The sequence below is a fragment of the Parambassis ranga genome, chromosome 8, assembly GCF_900634625.1.
Source record: "Parambassis ranga chromosome 8, fParRan2.1, whole genome shotgun sequence".
NCBI lineage: Eukaryota > Metazoa > Chordata > Actinopteri > Ambassidae > Parambassis > Parambassis ranga.
In genome coordinates this window covers 17,002,590-17,021,567 of record NC_041029.1, presented here as the reverse complement: position 1 = coordinate 17,021,567, position 18,978 = coordinate 17,002,590, and the positions used below count along the sequence as shown (strand labels likewise).

At 42.6% G+C, this 18,978-nt stretch overlaps 2 protein-coding genes across 2 annotated transcripts; both read left to right on the top strand.

The window, feature by feature from the left end:
- Window positions 1-809: 809 nt before the first annotated feature.
- Window positions 810-2,346, top strand: rpain (RPA interacting protein). Its single transcript, XM_028412473.1, has 7 exons — window positions 810-984; window positions 1,085-1,276; window positions 1,359-1,431; window positions 1,595-1,706; window positions 1,821-1,884; window positions 1,970-2,113; window positions 2,219-2,346. Exons 1-7 carry the CDS (start codon window positions 913-915, stop codon window positions 2,246-2,248), a joined length of 687 nt encoding a protein of 228 aa, XP_028268274.1. The 5' UTR covers window positions 810-912; the 3' UTR covers window positions 2,249-2,346.
- Window positions 2,347-2,808: 462 nt separating this feature from the next.
- Window positions 2,809-9,570, top strand: LOC114440385 (26S proteasome non-ATPase regulatory subunit 11A). The gene is made up of 13 exons (XM_028412812.1): window positions 2,809-2,939; window positions 3,624-3,725; window positions 4,555-4,751; window positions 5,759-5,816; window positions 5,945-6,139; window positions 6,225-6,369; window positions 6,475-6,535; window positions 6,812-6,874; window positions 7,339-7,464; window positions 7,548-7,583; window positions 7,666-7,717; window positions 7,803-7,946; window positions 8,312-9,570. Exons 1-12 carry the CDS (start codon window positions 2,849-2,851, stop codon window positions 7,943-7,945), a joined length of 1,269 nt encoding a protein of 422 aa, XP_028268613.1. The 5' UTR covers window positions 2,809-2,848; the 3' UTR covers window position 7,946; window positions 8,312-9,570.
- The last annotated feature ends 9,408 nt before the right edge of the window (window positions 9,571-18,978 follow it).

Genomic DNA, 18,978 nt, shown 5'->3' with positions numbered 1-18,978 from the left:
GGTTTTTGTGAATCAGTTTGAGTAGGCCGAGCCCCACTAACACCGCTTAATCCGCCTGCAAGGACATCAACACGCTCTGTGGGCTGCAATGGCAGCTTAAAGAAGGATGCTGTTTTTAGTGTACTCAAAAAAACATTTCATATTCCTTATTTAAGATAATCTGGATTGTTTTTAAATAATTGTATTTAATTAATAATATTAAATAATAAAAAGAAAGTACCACTTATATTTCTATAATATTGGTTTTATTTGTCTTAGTCTACATGTGCAGTGTCTCAGATGGAAAAGAATATTGTTTTTCAGCTTTCTTCTTCTGAGATTATAGTTTGACAACAACTTGATTAACTGACCAAGTAGTTAGTTAAACCTCAACTGGTAAAAACAAATTAAGAATAAATCAATTAACGGCCATTTTTCTGTAGGAAATGATGATCTACTGCTGTATCTAAGCAATATTCTAGCAGTAGGACTCATTTTGATAGAATTTTAGCCTATTGTTTAATTTAAATTAATTATCTAAACAATCAAACAAGTGGTCTTTTGTTGTACATAGGCATCCTCAATGCTTTTTTTCCAAAAATATTTAAAATGACAGGGTCTAAAATGTGAGCTAATCTGGAGTTTTTTTTTTAATTTATGTTTTTTTTTAATTGTTTAATTTTATATAATAAAAAAGAAATAACCAGTTTTTTACATTTTGGTTTATTTTATGAACAACAGTAGGTTGAATTGTTGCTTTATAAACACCATTACCTAAAACTACATATCCCATCATGCAGTGCGCGCAGGCGGAATCCACTTCCGGGACGCGGGGTTAAAAGCTGAAATGTTTTGATGTGGACGTCTTCTCCAACTTTACCTGGTGTATGTCCGCCGCTCTCCACGGAAACGTGAACATTTCCGTTACTTTTAATGGACGCTCTGCACAGACACCGTTCACTTTACAAAGGAACCACTCCTCCGTGGAAAGAAACGTACCGAAAGGTCCGTAAAGGAACCGGTTAGCAAGTGTTAGCAATAGCATGGTTGCTAACTAGCTGCTAGCTCTTGTTTTGTTGTCATCTTTACTTCTTTACTTTCACAGCGATGTGTAGACAGGCTGAAAAACAGTCGATCCAGGCTGCTGGACAGGTATCGACAGATGGGAGAGAGCCAGCAGCGGGGCAGCTCCGGGGCCTCCATCATCGTCCAGGAGGTGATGGAGGAGGAGTGGAACGCCCTGCAGTCAGAGGACCACAGGCTGCCCTCACTGTGGGGACCCGAAGGAATGTCAGAGGTCGGTCTGTCTCAGAAACCTCATCCAGTTTATGGGGCTTTATTATGATCATAATAAATCTGACTCCTCTTCCCACACGCAGCTGTTCGGCGTGGTGAAGGAGTATGATGAGCTGGCAGTGCTTGAAGAAATCCAACAGGAACTCATGGCTCACGGTGAAAAACTGATTTTTTTAAAATAAGATGAGATATACTAGAGATATCTCTTGTTGCATTAGAAATGTGGACTATATGAGCTGTTTTTTATGACCTGAATTTCCCTGAGGGACCATCCCAAAGGGATTAATAAAGTGTATTCTATTCTACCACTGTGCTACAGAAACGTCCATCATTGAAGAGTATGAGAAGAACCTGCAGTTCGAGCAGCAGTACATATCGTCTGTTGTGGATGGCATGGAAGAGACGAATATTATTTGCCCAATATGTCACATGTGAGTCCCAAAAATGACTGCTTTCCATACATATTTACAACCAATATCTTGTTTTCATTGACAAAAAAAAGATGTGTAGCTAAAAGTGTGTTTTTGCACTTTATTATTTTTCAGGAATCACTTGAACATCAACAGTCACTTCATATCCTGTCCGTGCGGACTGTACATTAACACTAAGGTTTGTTTTTTTGTATTTAAAGTATCGCATTTTTTCGATGTTTTGCTGTCATCCGTTAAAGTTTCTCCTAAACCGCCTCCTTCAGAAGCAGAACATCACCCCTGACATCCTGCGGCGTCTTCTGGAGTCCAGGGTGTCGGAACACTTGGAGGACTGTCTACACAACCCCGTTTTCTCCGTGGCTCCCAGTGTGGATACTAGCTCTCCCAACCTGATGATAAGCTGCAAGGTACGGCACACTCACATTTCCATTCAAAACAAACAAAGAAACAAATAATAATAATCCTGTAAGAACATGTCTAAATCATCCTAACATGCTCATTTTCTCTCTCAGGTGTGTGACTACCTGTCCATCGTCCTGTGAATACAGATGTTGAGCTGCTAAGCGTCTTTGCTGATAAAGCACTTTTTTCTTCTGTTTTTTTATGTGTATATGTAATAAAGGCTATTTTCTATATTTAATACATCAATGTTGTCATTTCCTTGATCAAAGTGAAACTTTGGTAACATCTTTACTATACTAAACAGAAGATGTAATCATATCATTGATGGTAACAGGAGAGCTATGTAAAACATGGCATCATTCTTTATTAATATGAGGTATGAGGTATACTGACAGCTCGTCAGATAATTAAAGTATAAAGAAAAAACATTTCCAAAACAGTTTTGGTTTGTATGTAAACATCAGCTCATAATAAGGGCTTAATTCAACTTCCACAATAAAAAATATAATAATTATAAATAATAAAGTAATATCTGATAAGTGAGGATAAAACGATAAAAAGTATTCTTGTGCATATTATATAGTTGTGGGACCATGAATCGCCCCAAACTTTGTTCATGTCCATGCTTGTGGGAGCGCTGTACTCCTCTCCACCTGTAGGGGGAAGCATTGCCCCGAACATGTCAACGACCTGACCGGAAAGCACCCTGGCAGAGTGGAGCGGAGGCAGGTAGAGGAAAGATGGCAGCCGCGGCAGTGGCTGAGTTTCAGAGAGCACAGTCTCTTCTTGGAACAGACCGGAATGCCTCTATCGATATCCTACATTCAATAGGTAATTATACTCGACAAGGCACCGCTGTAAGACAGACCGGGATTTTACGCTCATACAGGCTGCACTTTTCTCGGATCAGATGAGTTAGCAAGCTTTTGTGTTAGCTAACCAAGCTAGGCTAGGCTAGGTTAGCAAGCTCAATGCTTCCCGTCTCTTTTTTCCTCCCTGCTTGCACAGTGAGTCAGCAGCAGTGGGCTAGCCGGCTAGTAGCATACCGGCTAGCTTATCAGTTTTGCTAACCTTAGCTATCTCCGGCTCATTCATTTGAAAAGAACTTGTGTGACAGCTAGCTAGTGAACGTTAGCTTGAAGCCAGCGTTGGTAGCGTCTTGTCAGATGTCAGGCCGACAAGGAAATTGAAGTGGAACTGAGTTAGCTTTCTAATATTGCATTCTTTGTCATTATCTTGTGTCAGTGCTGCATGTTGTTCTTTTATACTGTCTATTAAAACCTAGCTGTGTAGCTGTCATTGCCATTTATTGTTGAATTGAACAGTTTCGATATTTCGCATTTGGCTAGTTGCCATTCACTCAAAGTCTATCCAAGATATTCTATCCTGACTTCACTAGCAGCCCGCACACACGGACGTAGGAGTGTCACATCAACAGTTTCACTATTTATATATCGCTTAGAGTCGTGTTTATACAGATCATTGAACATGAATCATTGTACGCTTGTGTTGTAGTGAAGCGGGACATCCAAGACAGCGATGAGGAGGCGGTGCGGGTTAAAGAGCAGAGCATCCTGGAGCTGGGAGGGCTGCTGGCAAAGACGGGGCAGGCTGCAGGTAACCAGGCCACAATGACCATGAGTCCATACACACACACATTCAGAATGTAACAGTGTGGCTGTCTGCGTGAACGTAGAAGAAATACACACGTGGTTCTGCATTTTTTTGGAATTTTAGTAGTGTTTATGTGAAAGGGTTAATGCCTAGATTTCTTAGTTTCTTTTTAATAAACCAAGCACAACGTTTTTCTCTCTCTCTTCCCTCTGACGGGTGGCCCTTCTACCCCACATGTAGTAGAGTAGTTTGGTCGTAGTTTGATCCCTGCCGTGCAAATATGTTTTTGGACAAAGACATTTAACCCAAAGTTGCTCCTCCCAGGGGTGTGCTGGTGTGTGTGAACGGGTAAATGTGAAGTGGTGTGAATTACTTTTGCAGTAAGTAAAGCAGTCTATAAGTTAGAGGTAGGGTAGGAGGTTTTGAAAACTCGGTGAGAGTCAGCCAGATTTAAAGTAAACACACGCCCCTTTCTCTCGGAGCTCACCCCGAAGCCACGCCTCCAATCACATGGACGCATCACCTGAAGACGAGCTGCGGTCTGTGACTTCGGCCATCATGCACGTACCTCTCTGGTGCACAGAGCAGGAAGAGAGTGACAACCAGCCAATACTCCTACAGGGTCCACCCGGAGGATTGGCTGATGTTTTTAGTGTTTTATAGCTTCAGATGATTCATATTCTTCGTTTTAATGAGAAACTGCCGAACTAATCGGTTGCTATCGGATTGTAAAGAGAAGTTACACTAATTTAACACAAAGTGCATCAGAAGGAAATCTCCTACCCGACCTTTAAGACCGTTTAACTTTATTTCTCATATTTCTTATTCTCAGAGCTTGGGGGCTTGCTGAAGTATGTGCGCCCCTTCTTAAATTCCATCTCCAAGGCCAAGGCTGCCCGGCTGGTTCGGTCCCTGCTGGACCTGTTCCTGGACATGGAAGCCGCCACGGGCCAGGAGGTGGAGCTCTGCTTGGAGTGTATAGAGTGGGCCAAGGCTGAGAAGAGGACCTTCCTCAGACAGGCTTTAGAGGTGAGTAGTGTTTGCGCTGCCTACCATGACTCATGTAGTTATGTTGTTTATATTGTTTGGATTTTTAGATGCCTAATTTGCTGCAGTATCTCACAAAAGTGAGCACACCTCTCACATTTCAGCAACCACTTTGTTATATGTTCTCAAGGGACAGTACCATAGATACTCTTACTCAGCTTGTTTGGAGATTTGGAGGGGTGTTTCCCTCAATGAACTGCACTCCCCAGTGCCTACAGTACTCATGCCCCTCCAGACAATGATGCTACCACCACCATGCTTGACTGTAGGCAAGAAACACAATTATCTTGGTGCTCTACTGCTACTGCATGCTGGACACCATCTGAGCCAAACAAGTTTATCTTAAAACCAGCTTCAGAAGAGGCTTCCTTCTGGGACAACGACCATGCAGACTGATTTGATGCAGTGTCCGTCGTATGGTCCAAGCACTGACAGGCTGATCTTCCGCTTCTTCAACCTCTGCAGCATCAGTGTGCCTCTGGATATAACATCGAGCACAAGGACTCAACTTCTTTAGTCGACCCTGCTCTGACTGGAACCCGCCATCCAGTGGCCAGTATGAGAGAATTGTACCCAAAGCACCAAATTTAACAGCCCTAATCCATGATAAATCCAGTCCAGCAGGCAAAACATGAGCATAATGTATAGGACAGGTGGCTTTGCATGTTTGCATGACATGTACAGGTATCACTGAGGGGTGTACTCGTGCTGCCAGCTATTTAGACGTTAATGGCTCTGTGTTAAGTCATTTACAGAGATAAGTAAATCTATAATACTATACAAGCTGCACACTGACTACTGACAACCACCTGTTTTAACTAGAAAACCATGTGTGGGTTTTCATCCTGAGATGGTGTTCATGTAAATAAGACACTAGTGCTAAATTTAACAGTAAAAAGCTCTGTGTGAAAGCTGGAGGGAGTCATTGAACATGATAAGTTAGAGGCTGGTGGGACATTAGTATAACATAACATCTCTTTCCTCTTCAGGCTCGACTTATCTCACTCTATTTCGACACAAAGTGCTACCAGGAGGCACTACAGCTTGGTGAGTGTAACATTTCCTGCAGTCTGTGTCTTCAGTCTGCTTTTTCATCTACAGAATATGACTTGAGGAGTAGAAACTTTGAGCAACAACCCCCATGTTCAACACTTTTTGTTTTCTTCCTTCTTCAGGCTCCCAGTTGCTCCAGGAGCTCAAGAAGATGGATGACAAGGCGCTGCTGGTGGAGGTTCAGCTGCTAGAGAGTAAGACATACCATGCGCTCAGTAATCTGCCAAAAGCTCGCGCCGCCTTGACCTCTGCCAGGACAACCGCCAACGCCATCTACTGCCCGCCCAAACTACAAGCAGCTTTAGACATGCAGTCAGGTAGCATCGCACAGCAGAGTGTCTGAAGAAATCACAGCATGAGCTCGCAGATCCATTAACTCACCTTTGATTTGGTTCTTCTCAGGGATCATTCATGCAGCAGAAGAGAAAGACTGGAAGACGGCGTACTCCTACTTCTACGAGGCCTTTGAGGGCTATGACTCCATTGACAGTCCGCGAGCCATCACAGCCCTCAAATACATGCTGCTCTGCAAAATCATGCTCAACGCGTAAGAAGCACAAATGTCACGATCATGTTTACTGGGAGAAAACTCAGAGTGGGTGTCAGGTTTTAGTGCTAGTGTGTCTGATATGGACTGTTTCCACTGTTTCAGGCCAGAGGACGTCCAGGCGCTCATCAGCGGCAAGCTAGCTCTGCGATACGCTGGCAGACAGGTATCACAAGAGTTTCTACTTTTAAAATCGCCTGTTTGCTGAACACTGATTTTGTAATAGTTTCCAAAGAGGCGTAGGGCCATGAAAAGTCATTAAACATGTGTTGTCTGGTCTTATATGTTTTTACATGTTGCCTACTCCTAGAAGAATGAGGTGACTCAATCAATGAAACTTGTACGGATTGTGAGCATGTGTAGTTTGGCTGTTATCAGTACAGGCGGTTCTTCAGCCTTGTAGTTCCAGTTCACTCACTGTGTAAACGTTTGTTTCCTACAGCCAGACTCGCTGAAATGTGTGGCACAAGCCAGCAAGAACCGGTCGCTGGCAGACTTTGAAAAGGTTTGTGTGCAGAATTTGATGCTGGTGGTTTGAATCTGATTGGATGCTGTTTTTCTGCATGCTTGGCCTTTTTTTTTTTTTTTAAATAAAGCTTGAAGTCCCAGATGCACCTGGCAGCGGTGAAGGCTGACTCTAGAGTCACCTCACATCATTTGTTTGTGGTGTCAGTGCCAAAATATGGCACTACAGCCAATATTTTGTATGTTCTGTGACATGTGGGAGAGGAAATAACCCTCCACACCAGCAGGGGGCGGTGAGCTGTATGTGTCATTTTTTACAGAGAAACAAAAAGAGGTAAAACTGCATTCATACAAACTGCCACCACTTTGTTTGGGGTCTGCACAGTCACCACAGACAGATGTGGTTGGTCAACACTGCCAGAAACATCACAAAGTAGATCTGCAGTCGCTCGTTGACAGCGGACCAAACAACACGTCACCCACATTTATTTATTTATTTACCAGGCATTAACAGAGTACAAAGCAGAGCTGAGGGACGACCCCATTATCAGCACCCACCTGACCAAGCTGTATGACAACCTGCTGGAGCAGAACCTCATCAGGGTCATCGAGCCTTTCTCCAGGGTCCAGGTGTGTCCTCCTCAGTGGGTTCAAACAAACACAGTCTGGTCCAGAGGTGATACGTGAAGACTAACGATTGTTTCCTCTTACAGATAGCACACATTTCCTCCCTCATCAAACTCCCCAAGGTGACGTTATTCTCATGTTTTTCCTAGTTACAGTAAGTTTTTATTTTCATAAGTAATCAGCCTGATTGCGTTTTCCTCGCAGGGAGAAGTGGAGAGGAAGTTATCACAGATGATTCTGGATAAGAAGTTTCACGGTAATATGCAGTTACATAAACAAACAGCTGCCACACAGATCAATGTTTTCTCGTCGTTAATCTGAGCACTTTCCCTACGCGACAGGTATTTTGGACCAAGGCGAAGGCGTGCTGATCGTCTTCGAGGAGCCAGTGGTGGACAAGACGTACGAGGCAGCGCTGGAGACCATTCAGAACATGAGCAAAGTGGTGGACTCGCTCTACAACAAAGCCAAGAAGCTTACATAAGGTAATGTCGGAGAACAGTCGATGTACAGTTCAAAGGATTGAACACGAGAGTAATAACATGACAAATAACAGCTATTGATTGGTTTAAATCTAGGGCCAAAACAACCAAGACAGTAGTGTATGTCAGAGGAAACGGTTTAATTTGAACTGTATCAATGACCTTGATCAGAAAAAATGTATTGTGCTAAAAGTTTAAATATCAATATGACTGATGATATTCATCAAACCAAAATGATGTCATTTGGACTTGAATTGATCACCACGTGGAGCAGGGACAGAAATCTTTAATCAACAGGAGAGAGAGAGAATTTTTATCTGTTACGTAATAAATTTGTAAAATTTTTTGTCCAATGTGATTCTCCTCAGAGAGAGACCATCTGTCCTCATCGATCGCTCACTTCAACCCGGGGAGGAGGGACGAGGGGGGAGGGAGAAGGACGAGGAGATTTCCAACACACTTCAACAAACCCAGCAAGCAAATAAACCAGCTGACCAACTGAAGACAACCCAACAGAACCACGGACCGACAGGAAGGACTCGTCCCTCGGCCCTCTGCTCCTCCAGCCCTCCTGTCACCGTCTCTTCCTTCCACTCTGTTTGGGGTTGGTCAGACACAAAGTGCTCCTCCCTGTGGACAGTTGCAGGCACTGCGCCCCTTCTTCTCTTCTCCCACCACTGGTTTCTACTGTATGTTACTTTGGACGAGCCCCCCCCCCCTTCTTCCTTCTCCCTTTTCTTTCCTGTTTCTCTCTGCGCTGGCCATCAGGGAATCTTGTAAAGTAACAGTAAAGAATACATATACAGCACTTATACATACATGTATTATATAAAAAAAAAAAAAAAGTCCGGTCTGTTCTCGGAGTGTAACGGGGGGGTTCTGCCTGTTCTGTACAGTTTGCCAGCCGGCCCTGAAACTGAATGTTTTGAATTTTGTTGATAAAAATCTTAGGATCTTAGGTTACCTGGGGAATGATTCTGAAAACACAGGGCATTGGACCACGACCCATTCCCTTCTCCTCACATCCTTACTGTGACTTTTGCTCCTTCGTCCCTCCTCCTCCCCTCCACCCTCACCCCCACCCCAGACCTTTCTTACATGGTCTCACTCGCTCACACACAAAAGGCATTTTGGGATTTTTGTGGACCATACAGGGAATTTGCTCTTCTGTCCACTCGGGGACCATGCCACAAAAGAAGAGGGAGACATTCCTCGCCTCACCCTCTACTCTGCACTCCCACTTCCTGTTTGTATATAACATTGCCAAGCGACCTCTGTTCATCCGAGGCCTGATGTATTCACACTGTCCCCCCCCATCTCCCCCCGCCTCCACCCCACCCTCTCTCCCCCTTCTTCTTCTTTTTGTTATTTTTACAAAGAACAGAGTAAACCTTGCCACCAAGAGCTTGGTCAGTCACACACTCGAGATGTGACTGAGGTGAGAACTCTGTGTTCTGAGATGTGGTGACTTGGTTGTGCAGAGAGGGAAAAAAAAACGGGGGGCAGGTGTTTGCTGAGGAAATTAAAAGCTGTACATTTCTGGAAACTTAATTTTGCAAGGACTCGAGGATTTACCATATATGACATAAAGAAAGACAAATGCTAATAAAAAAAATTAAACCTGCAACAGCTGTGTGATGTAAACAAAAAAAAAACCTGGAAATGAACATTCGGCATTTTCTGCTCTTTTGCGAGATATTTCTTTTCTTTTTTTAATATTAGTGAGTTAAAGCGATAAATGTGGGCCTGGGTAATCGAATATAGGTCACACAGATCTCATTACAGGCACACGGAGAAAGTTTGGAGTCAGTAACTTTTGTGGTGGATCTGTTTTGGGTTATTGAAAATTGTGAGTCAGCACTCTGACAAAATGGACGTCAGCAATCACTGTGTCTCATGGAGGAGGACATGGTGGCAGCGGTAGTGGCATTGTGCAGCTGTATGTAGCCGTAGTTGAGACTTTGGTCCACCGTTTCCAACCGAAAACGATCGATATCAGAGAAATCAGTGAGGTCTGCAGAGAAGTGACGGCCTCTGTTTACAGAGCGCTGCTGCTAGAGGCCAGTGGTGGAAAGTAACTAGGTATTTGTACTTCGTTACTGTACTTAAGTAAAAATAATAGGGATGTCCCGATCCGATCACATGATCGGAAATCGGGCCCGATTACGTGATTTCAGACTCGATCGGAATCGGACATTGCCTCCCGATCAGGACTCGGATATTTTTTTAGGGCTGTCAAAGTTAACGCCTTCTGTGCAGGGTGGCTCTGTGTCTTGTAGTGCAGGGGTATGACAGCTGCTTTTGGTGCGACAGGTCCTGGTTCGAGACCTCGATGTGCTGCGTGTGTGAAATCTCCCAGTGTGGCGGCACACGCACACACAGGCCTGTCGCGATAAACAATAAATCAATTAATTGCACGATAACTTTAAATGGGCTTGATAAGTTTTTCGGCCGCGATAAATTACATTTGCACGCTTGTTTGTTTTCCTCTCTCTCTCTCTCGCTGCCAAAGAGGCTGGATGACAAAAGGCGTCACCCGGTGCGTCGTAGCGTATAAAGTGTGCAAAGTCCGGCCGTCAGATTTAATATGGCCCGCGGCTTCTGTCTTAAAATGTGTCAAACCAACAGGTAGTTCTTATTTTTTTAACTCATTGTGTGACGTTTACCGGATGTTCTGAGCAGACCACAGTCAGCTCGCTGTCTGCGTCGCCACGGTGCGTCACAGCGCTGCAGGGCTTGGACGCTGGTTACAGCAACACAGAGAGCTGTGAAGCTGCACAACACCGGTTCAACACTTCGACACAATTCACCACAAGACTAAACATGAATACAACGTGCCATCAGAGAGAGTCCGCGTTGTACGGGTGAAGTCCTCTGCCTTCTTACTGGCGGCACTCGCTGCAGCGCCACCTAGTCTAGTCCTCTTGCCCAGTCCTCTGGTGCCATCTCTGCTATTTTATGTGTTTCTGTCTACATGGTGGCGTTTTTAAAATTCGCTGATGCGCATACAGACACGCAAACGCGTGCGCACACAAACACATGTGCGCACAGGTGAGCCCACTCCCAGCAGCAGGTAGAGTGCGTGTTTTTTGGCTCTGTTGCTCATGACGTGCTAGTTGGTTTGACTTAACTCCATTGACTATGCTCAGATAAGCCATGGTAATAGGCCTACCACTACTCATAATAATAATATTAATATCATTAATAATAACAATAATAATAATAATAGTGTTGATAATTGGGGGCCTTTCCAATGTTAAATGTTCTTTAGAAATTAAAGTTTATTGATCTTTGAAAGGGTGTACTTGCATTATATGTCATTATCATTATGTTAGTTGAACATTGATTTGACAATATTATCGCAATAATTTCTCTTGGCAATTAATCGCCCAGCAAAATCTGTTATCGTAACAGGCCTACACACACACACACACACACACACACACACACACACACACGGGTTTTGCCGCAATGAGTGCCTTTATAGAAAGTATCGGATCTGGACTCGGTATCGGCAGATACTCAAAATCAAATGACTCAGACTCGGACTCGAGGGCAAAAAAACCTGATCGGGACATCCCTAAAAAATAATAGTGCATAATTTATACTTTTACTCCATTACATGTTGCCTCAGTCACGATGCCGGTGCTCTGGCTCAGTGAGCTAACTAGTTAGCTGCTGTCTGCTAACACAGGTCCATCCATTAATGTCTGATGAACATGAATCATCACATGAATCTACAGCAGGAACACTGACACAGTAAACATGCTGAATGCCTGTTTGTTATCAGCAGCCTCTCTGTTCACAGACAGGTCCTCTGGGCAGGAGGGGGCACAGTGACTGTGTTATGTCAGCATATCAGTGTGTGATATGTGTGTATCTTCTGTTATCGGTATTATTAGTTTGATTATTAGTTTGACATTCCGGGTCAACTTCAAGTTTTTTTCAAAAAATTATAGTTTTTCAAATATTAAGGAATTTCGGTGTCATTTTTAACATGGGAGTCTATGAGAGAGCCCTTCAACGAGGGTCATCTGCCAAATGTATCTGCTCCTACAAATTTCAAGCTACAGACTCCATTTAGTCTTAAAACGCTCATTAGATGCTGCTCTATCAAACTTGTATTCAGAATTTTCTAATTCCGAATCATTTCCGCACGCCAGGCTCTTAAAGTTGGAGTGGTTTTTGAGGTCTCCTCTGCTGTTACCATGGTGACAGGCTGACACACAGAGGCATACAAAGCTCTGAATTGCTCTGATTCTCCAGCAATTCAGAGCAATCCTTCACATCAGCATTCAAAGCATTCTAGTATATATTAAGATAGTGTGGTAACTGATTCAAGCTACTGAAACCTGTTGGAAAGTTTGGAAATGATTTGCAGGCTTTTTCATATCTGAATAAAACACACAATGTTTCATATGAAAATTGAAAAACAAACATTTGTTTTTAAATGTTGCTATGACGTTATCATGATGACGTTTTGGTGATGACGTTTTGGTGATGACGCTCCTGATGACACAGGATAGAATGTTGATTTCACCATAGAGACGTATCAACAAAGCTTCAGTCTTTTGGGACACAACTCACCAACCTGAGTACTCACCGTTGTTTCTTCTTGTAAAGAAGTTGCATTTTCCTGCAAGAGATGGATCCTTTCACCTCATCATCCTTCACTGCAGTAAGTAACAAGCTCTTCTCATCTCTAACCCTCCTAATGTCCAAACTTCTTTTAGAGAAATAAATATGAATAATATACATTAAATCGATAGGTTATGCAGATTCAACTATCTAAATGTTCATCTCACAGAGGACATTCCGGGTCAACTCCAAGTTTTTTTTAAAAAATTCTAATTTTTCAAATATTAAGCAATTTCGGTGTCATTTTTGTAACATGGGAGTCTATGAGAGAGCCCTTCAATGAGGGTCATCTGCCAAATGTATCTCCTCAAAACTTGCATTTTCTTCAGGAAATGCCCTTTCTAGTTTCGTTTTTATTGTGTTTAAATTAGAAAACTGTTGCTATCCCAAGTATCCACAGTATCCCTTTATCACTGAACAATGAACTAAGCTTAAATCTATACATTTCTGAATTCTGAATCCTTATTTTAATACAATAATATATATTAAGATAGTGTGGTAACTGATTCAAGCTACTGAAGTTTGGAAATGATTTGCAGGCTTTTTCATATCTGAATAAAACACACAATGTTCCATATAAAAATTGAAAAACAAACATCTTTATATTTGTTTTTAAATGTTGCTATGACGTTATGGTGATGACGTTATGGTGATGACGTTTTGGTGATGACACAGGATAGAATGTGATTTCACCATAGAGACACAACTCATCAACCTGAGTACTCAGCTGTCATCTGCCGAATGTATCTCCTCCTACAAATTTCACGCTACAGACTTCATTTTAGTCTTAAAACGCTCATTAGATGCTGCTCTATCATTTATTTTTTCCCCTGAAAAACTTTAAAATTTGCTGACTTTTGAAACGCACAACGGAAAATGGCTCTATAGCGCCCCCTAAAGTGTTGCCCCGTTGTTTTAGCTTGGTACGTTGCCATGTCAACAGTCCACTGATATCATCAACGGAGACAAGACAAAAAAAAAAAAAACGCATCCCAAAACTCTTTCAAAAGTCTTACGGTGTGGCGGGGGCGTGGCCTCAAAGTTGACCATTCGCCATTACAAAGAAACACTGTATTTTCTGCAGTACCACCAACATACTTCATGCAATGTGGACAAAATCTTACAGTACTGCTATGGACCCAAGTCTGAACAGATACATATGCTAATAGGATGATACCGTCACAGTGCCACCTACTGGCAGCAGGAACTTTGATGGCCCCGCAGATTACAAGGTGTGCGAGGGTCCGCAATGCTGTTTGCAGCTTTCATTTTGAATTTGTTGCTAGTAGAATATAAGTTTGGACTTTAAATCTGGTAGATCATCTCATTAGTTATTTCATGTAAGTAACAAAATAACAACACATTCCTGTTGTTTCTGTGCTTAAATAGTTTCTTTTGTTTTAATAAAAAATAAAATAAAATTAACTTTTGTTTTCTGTTGGTCCTGTATTCCTAACAGTCTAAGTGCGTTGGTCCTAACTTGTTTTATTGGCTTGACCCACAGCGAACTGGAGGCCATGGTAACCCATATCATTATCGGGTCACCAATGAGTCCACCATCATGGACATAGAGCGGGCTGAGCGTACAAAAATGGCATCCATATCTGATCGAGCAGATCGACTGTATGCCTCAATTAAAGCCCGAAATGATGCTGTGCTGCAGAGAATGGGAAACTCAATTCAGAACAGGATTTTGTCAAAACCCCCTGCTACTCACAGCCAAAGGAAATCCTTCCTCCCGCACGGAAGGAGATTAGAAACTCTTTTGGTGGAACCACCAAGAAGGATGGATGAAACACCAGCTCGTCCTCCTGCCGCCCGACCACCAGACAAAAAGCTCGTCAAAGACGTGCAGCTCCACAGTGTGAAGAATAAAGGGGATTTTGATTTAGAAATGTGTCTGCAGGCTTTCTCCTGCCAATCACACAAACCCCAACCCCTTACAAAGACAGCTGCAGGAGCAAGAACCCAACCCACAATATTCCCGCAAATTACAAACAGAAATAGTGAAGAAGGTAAGTTGGTGTGTTTTGTATACTTGTACATTATATACAACACTTTGAATGAGGGCAACAAGTATTCTTCTGTCTAGCGGGCAAAAAGACAGCCAGTGACTGCAGCATGAACAAGATAAAAAGTGTAGCTGAGCTCTATCCTCTGGCCAACCCTCAATCGAGCCTGTTCAGCTGCTTCACCCTGCTGCGTTCAGATGACTGGTAAGACAGGGACACTGTAGCTGAAGCAGCTACAATATAACATATGCAGACCTGCATATCGTGTAGTTCCTGAAGTCACATTAACATATATATCTATTAAACAGGGAGGAGAAAATGGATGGTATGAACACCATCCAAGCTCTGGCGCAGCACCACGCACAGACGCTGATAACCAAACTGCATGAAGTTTGTCTGCTGCTCAATAAGGAGGTATTGTCCTATTGTCCGATTGTTTTTTGTATCATTGATGGAAATTGCATGAAACATATGACAGCTGTGGCTGATGGTTCTCATTCTTACTATACAGGTGAACAACCAGCGCTCAGCAGTGGCCTGTGAGGCTATAGACACCATAGCAAAGCTGTATGTTCAGTTACAGCAGACTATGGATCCGGAGGTAGAGCTGACCGGACGAGCCCTGCTGCTCAAACTGGCAACAATCCACCCCCTTATCCAACAGAAGGTCGACTTGGCGTTGGATGCCATGGTGGAAAACTGCAGCCACAGACGGACAGTCAGCACTCTCCTTAACAACGGACTGAGGTAAATGTACATGAGAGGAACCATTCAGATGTGATGTCAGCTGCCTTATGTCCTGCTCTTGTCCCTCTGCAGTCATCGCAGTAGCGCCGTTAGAAGCAGCACGGCAGCACACCTGCAGCAAGTTGGCAAGAAAATCGGAGCAGATCACATCCTGTCAGGAAGAAGCTTCTCCAGGCTCTTCCTGATTGCTGTGTCCAAAATGTCAGCGGATGCTGCTCCAGATGTGAGGTGGGTTATCAACTTATACATATCTACTTACTTTTGTTTACATTGTGTTTTTTTTTCACAGTTGTAATAATTTCAAACCTAATGCAATTCCCCACAGACACTATGGACAAGCCATGCTTAAAGACCTGTCTCTGCATGGTGAGTTTCTGCGCCTGTGGACCAAGTTCGTCCCAAAGGAGGAAAGATGGCCCCTGCAAAGGTTAATGATGCAGGATGCTACAGCACCCCTTTTACCTACTTTTACATAGTTACAACTAACTAGTAATCCACTCCTCTCTGTCCTGGCCTGCCGATACCTATCAGCTGCTTCAGGAGTCCCACAAGCCAACCAGGCCCGATAGGACTCCTTCAGCTTGACGGCATCCCTGACTTCCGGTGTCCACCACCAGGTCCGGGGATTGCCGCCGCGACAGGCACCGGAGGCTTTGCCTCCCACACAGCGGGGTGCCCAGTCAGAATGTAGGGGGGACCCCGGGCAGCAGGGAAATGGTGCTCCCTGGCCGAGCAGCCCACCTCCATGTGCCCTGTCAATAACAATACTATTTCGTGCGCATTACATATTTCATATGTCTTCAGAGGGGCTACATAATAATAAAAACTACAGTAGTTGACATTTGTTGTTGTCTTGAATTTTTGGACAACTTGATGACATTTTAAACCTCTTCTTGTTGATTACCACATACAAATACTTCAGATGATTAGTAGAAGGTAATGAACGTCATGAGGATCTGAGGATCTCTCAACAACCTTTAACTTTTAATATATACTGCTGTGTACTTTCCCTTTAATCTTAACATCTATTTGTAGGTTATACAATACAGATTTAATGTTGTATCCCAAAATTTGCTGATTTTTGTCCTCTTTGTCGGAGACTAAAGCACCAATCTGAGGTATTTGTGTATGGGAACCAACACTTCAGATATAGATTAACATTATTAGTGTTATTATATATATAGCGCATTTTACAATCACTGTCTCAAAGCGTTTCACCCAGAGCCTGAACCCCCTTAGGAGCAACAGTGGCAAGAAAAACTCCCTTTAAACAGGAAAAAACCTTAAGCAGGACCTGAGTCATAAAGAAGAACCTTTCTGTTGCCAGTTGGCCGGGTAGAGGAGGAGAAGAAGAGGGAGACGATGAAGAAGAGAGAGAGAGAGAGGAACAACATGCACAACCAGCACTGCTAGTGTAGTGGTATCATACAAGACTCCCATTCTTGTGACCTGGGTACAATGATCTCTGTGGTGATGCGCATACACACACGCAAACGCGTGCGCACACAAACACATGTGCGCACAGGTGAGCCCACTCCCAGCAGCAGGTAGAGTGCGTGTTTTTTGGCTCTGTTGCTCATGACGTGCTAGTTGGTTTGACTTAACTCCATTGACTATGCTCAGATAAGCCATGGTAATAGGCCTACCACTACTCATAATAATAATATTAATATCATTAATAATAACAATAATAATAATAATAGTGTTGATAATTGGGGGCCTTTCCAATGTTAAATGTTCTTTAGAAATTAAAGTTTATTGATCTTTGAAAGGGTGTACTTGCATTATATGTCATTATCATTATGTTAGTTGAACATTGATTTGACAATATTATCGCAATAATTTCTCTTGGCAATTAATCGCCCAGCAAAATCTGTTATCGTAACAGGCCTACACACACACACACACACACACACACACACACACACACACGGGTTTTGCCGCAATGAGTGCCTTTATAGAAAGTATCGGATCTGGACTCGGTATCGGCAGATACTCAAAATCAAATGACTCAGACTCGGACTCGAGGGCAAAAAAACCTGATCGGGACATCCCTAAAAAATAATAGTGCATAATTTATACTTTTACTCCATTACATGTTGCCTCAGTCACGATGCCGGTGCTCTGGCTCAGTGAGCTAACTAGTTAGCTGCTGTCTGCTAACACAGGTCCATCCATGAATGTCTGATGAACATGAATCATCACATGAATCTACAGCAGGAACACTGACACAGTAAACATGCTGAATGCCTGTTTGTTATCAGCAGCCTCTCTGTTCACAGACAGGTCCTCTGGGCAGGAGGGGGCACAGTGACTGTGTTATGTCAGCATATCAGTGTGTGATATGTGTGTATCTTCTGTTATCGGTATTATTAGTTTGATTATTAGTTTGACATTCCGGGTCAACTTCAAGTTTTTTTCAAAAAATTATAGTTTTTCAAATATTAAGGAATTTCGGTGTCATTTTTAACATGGGAGTCTATGAGAGAGCCCTTCAACGAGGGTCATCTGCCAAATGTATCTGCTCCTACAAATTTCAAGCTACAGACTCCATTTAGTCTTAAAACGCTCATTAGATGCTGCTCTATCAAACTTGTATTCAGAATTTTCTAATTCCGAATCATTTCCGCACGCCAGGCTCTTAAAGTTGGAGTGGTTTTTGAGGTCTCCTCTGCTGTTACCATGGTGACAGGCTGACACACAGAGGCATACAAAGCTCTGAATTGCTCTGATTCTCCAGCAATTCAGAGCAATCCTTCACATCAGCATTCAAAGCATTCTAGTATATATTAAGATAGTGTGGTAACTGATTCAAGCTACTGAAACCTGTTGGAAAGTTTGGAAATGATTTGCAGGCTTTTTCATATCTGAATAAAACACACAATGTTTCATATGAAAATTGAAAAACAAACATTTGTTTTTAAATGTTGCTATGACGTTATCATGATGACGTTTTGGTGATGACGTTTTGGTGATGACGCTCCTGATGACACAGGATAGAATGTTGATTTCACCATAGAGACGTATCAACAAAGCTTCAGTCTTTTGGGACACAACTCACCAACCTGAGTACTCACCGTTGTTTCTTCTTGTAAAGAAGTTGCATTTTCCTGCAAGAGATGGATCCTTTCACCTCATCATCCTTCACTGCAGTAAGTAACAAGCTCTTCTCATCTCTAACCCTCCTAATGTCCAAACTTCTTTTAGAGAAATAAATATGAATAATATACATTAAATCGATAGGTTATGCAGATTCAACTATCTAAATGTTCATCTCACAGAGGACATTCCGGGTCAACTCCAAGTTTTTTTTTTAAAAATTCTAATTTTTCAAATATTAAGCAATTTCGGTGTCATTTTTGTAACATGGGAGTCTATGAGAGAGCCCTTCAATGAGGGTCATCTGCCAAATGTATCTCCTCAAAACTTGCATTTTCTTCAGGAAATGCCCTTTCTAGTTTCGTTTTTATTGTGTTTAAATTAGAAAACTGTTGCTATCCCAAGTATCCACAGTATCCCTTTATCACTGAACAATGAACTAAGCTTAAATCTATACATTTCTGAATTCTGAATCCTTATTTTAATACAATAATATATATTAAGATAGTGTGGTAACTGATTCAAGCTACTGAAGTTTG

Excerpts from the sequence above, each read along its gene's own strand:
- LOC114440385 (XM_028412812.1), top strand. The coding sequence starts at position 2,849 with ATGGCAGCCGCGGCAGTGGCTGAGTTTCAGAGAGCACAGTCTCTTCTT. Across the intron at positions 3,726-4,554 it reads AAAGACGGGGCAGGCTGCAG|AGCTTGGGGGCTTGCTGAAG; the intron begins GTAACCAGGCCA and ends TCTTATTCTCAG. Across the intron at positions 6,536-6,811 it reads TGCGATACGCTGGCAGACAG|CCAGACTCGCTGAAATGTGT; the intron begins GTATCACAAGAG and ends TGTTTCCTACAG.
- rpain (XM_028412473.1), top strand. The coding sequence starts at position 913 with ATGGACGCTCTGCACAGACACCGTTCACTTTACAAAGGAACCACTCCT. Across the intron at positions 985-1,084 it reads GGAAAGAAACGTACCGAAAG|CGATGTGTAGACAGGCTGAA; the intron begins GTCCGTAAAGGA and ends TTACTTTCACAG. Across the intron at positions 1,277-1,358 it reads GACCCGAAGGAATGTCAGAG|CTGTTCGGCGTGGTGAAGGA; the intron begins GTCGGTCTGTCT and ends TCCCACACGCAG.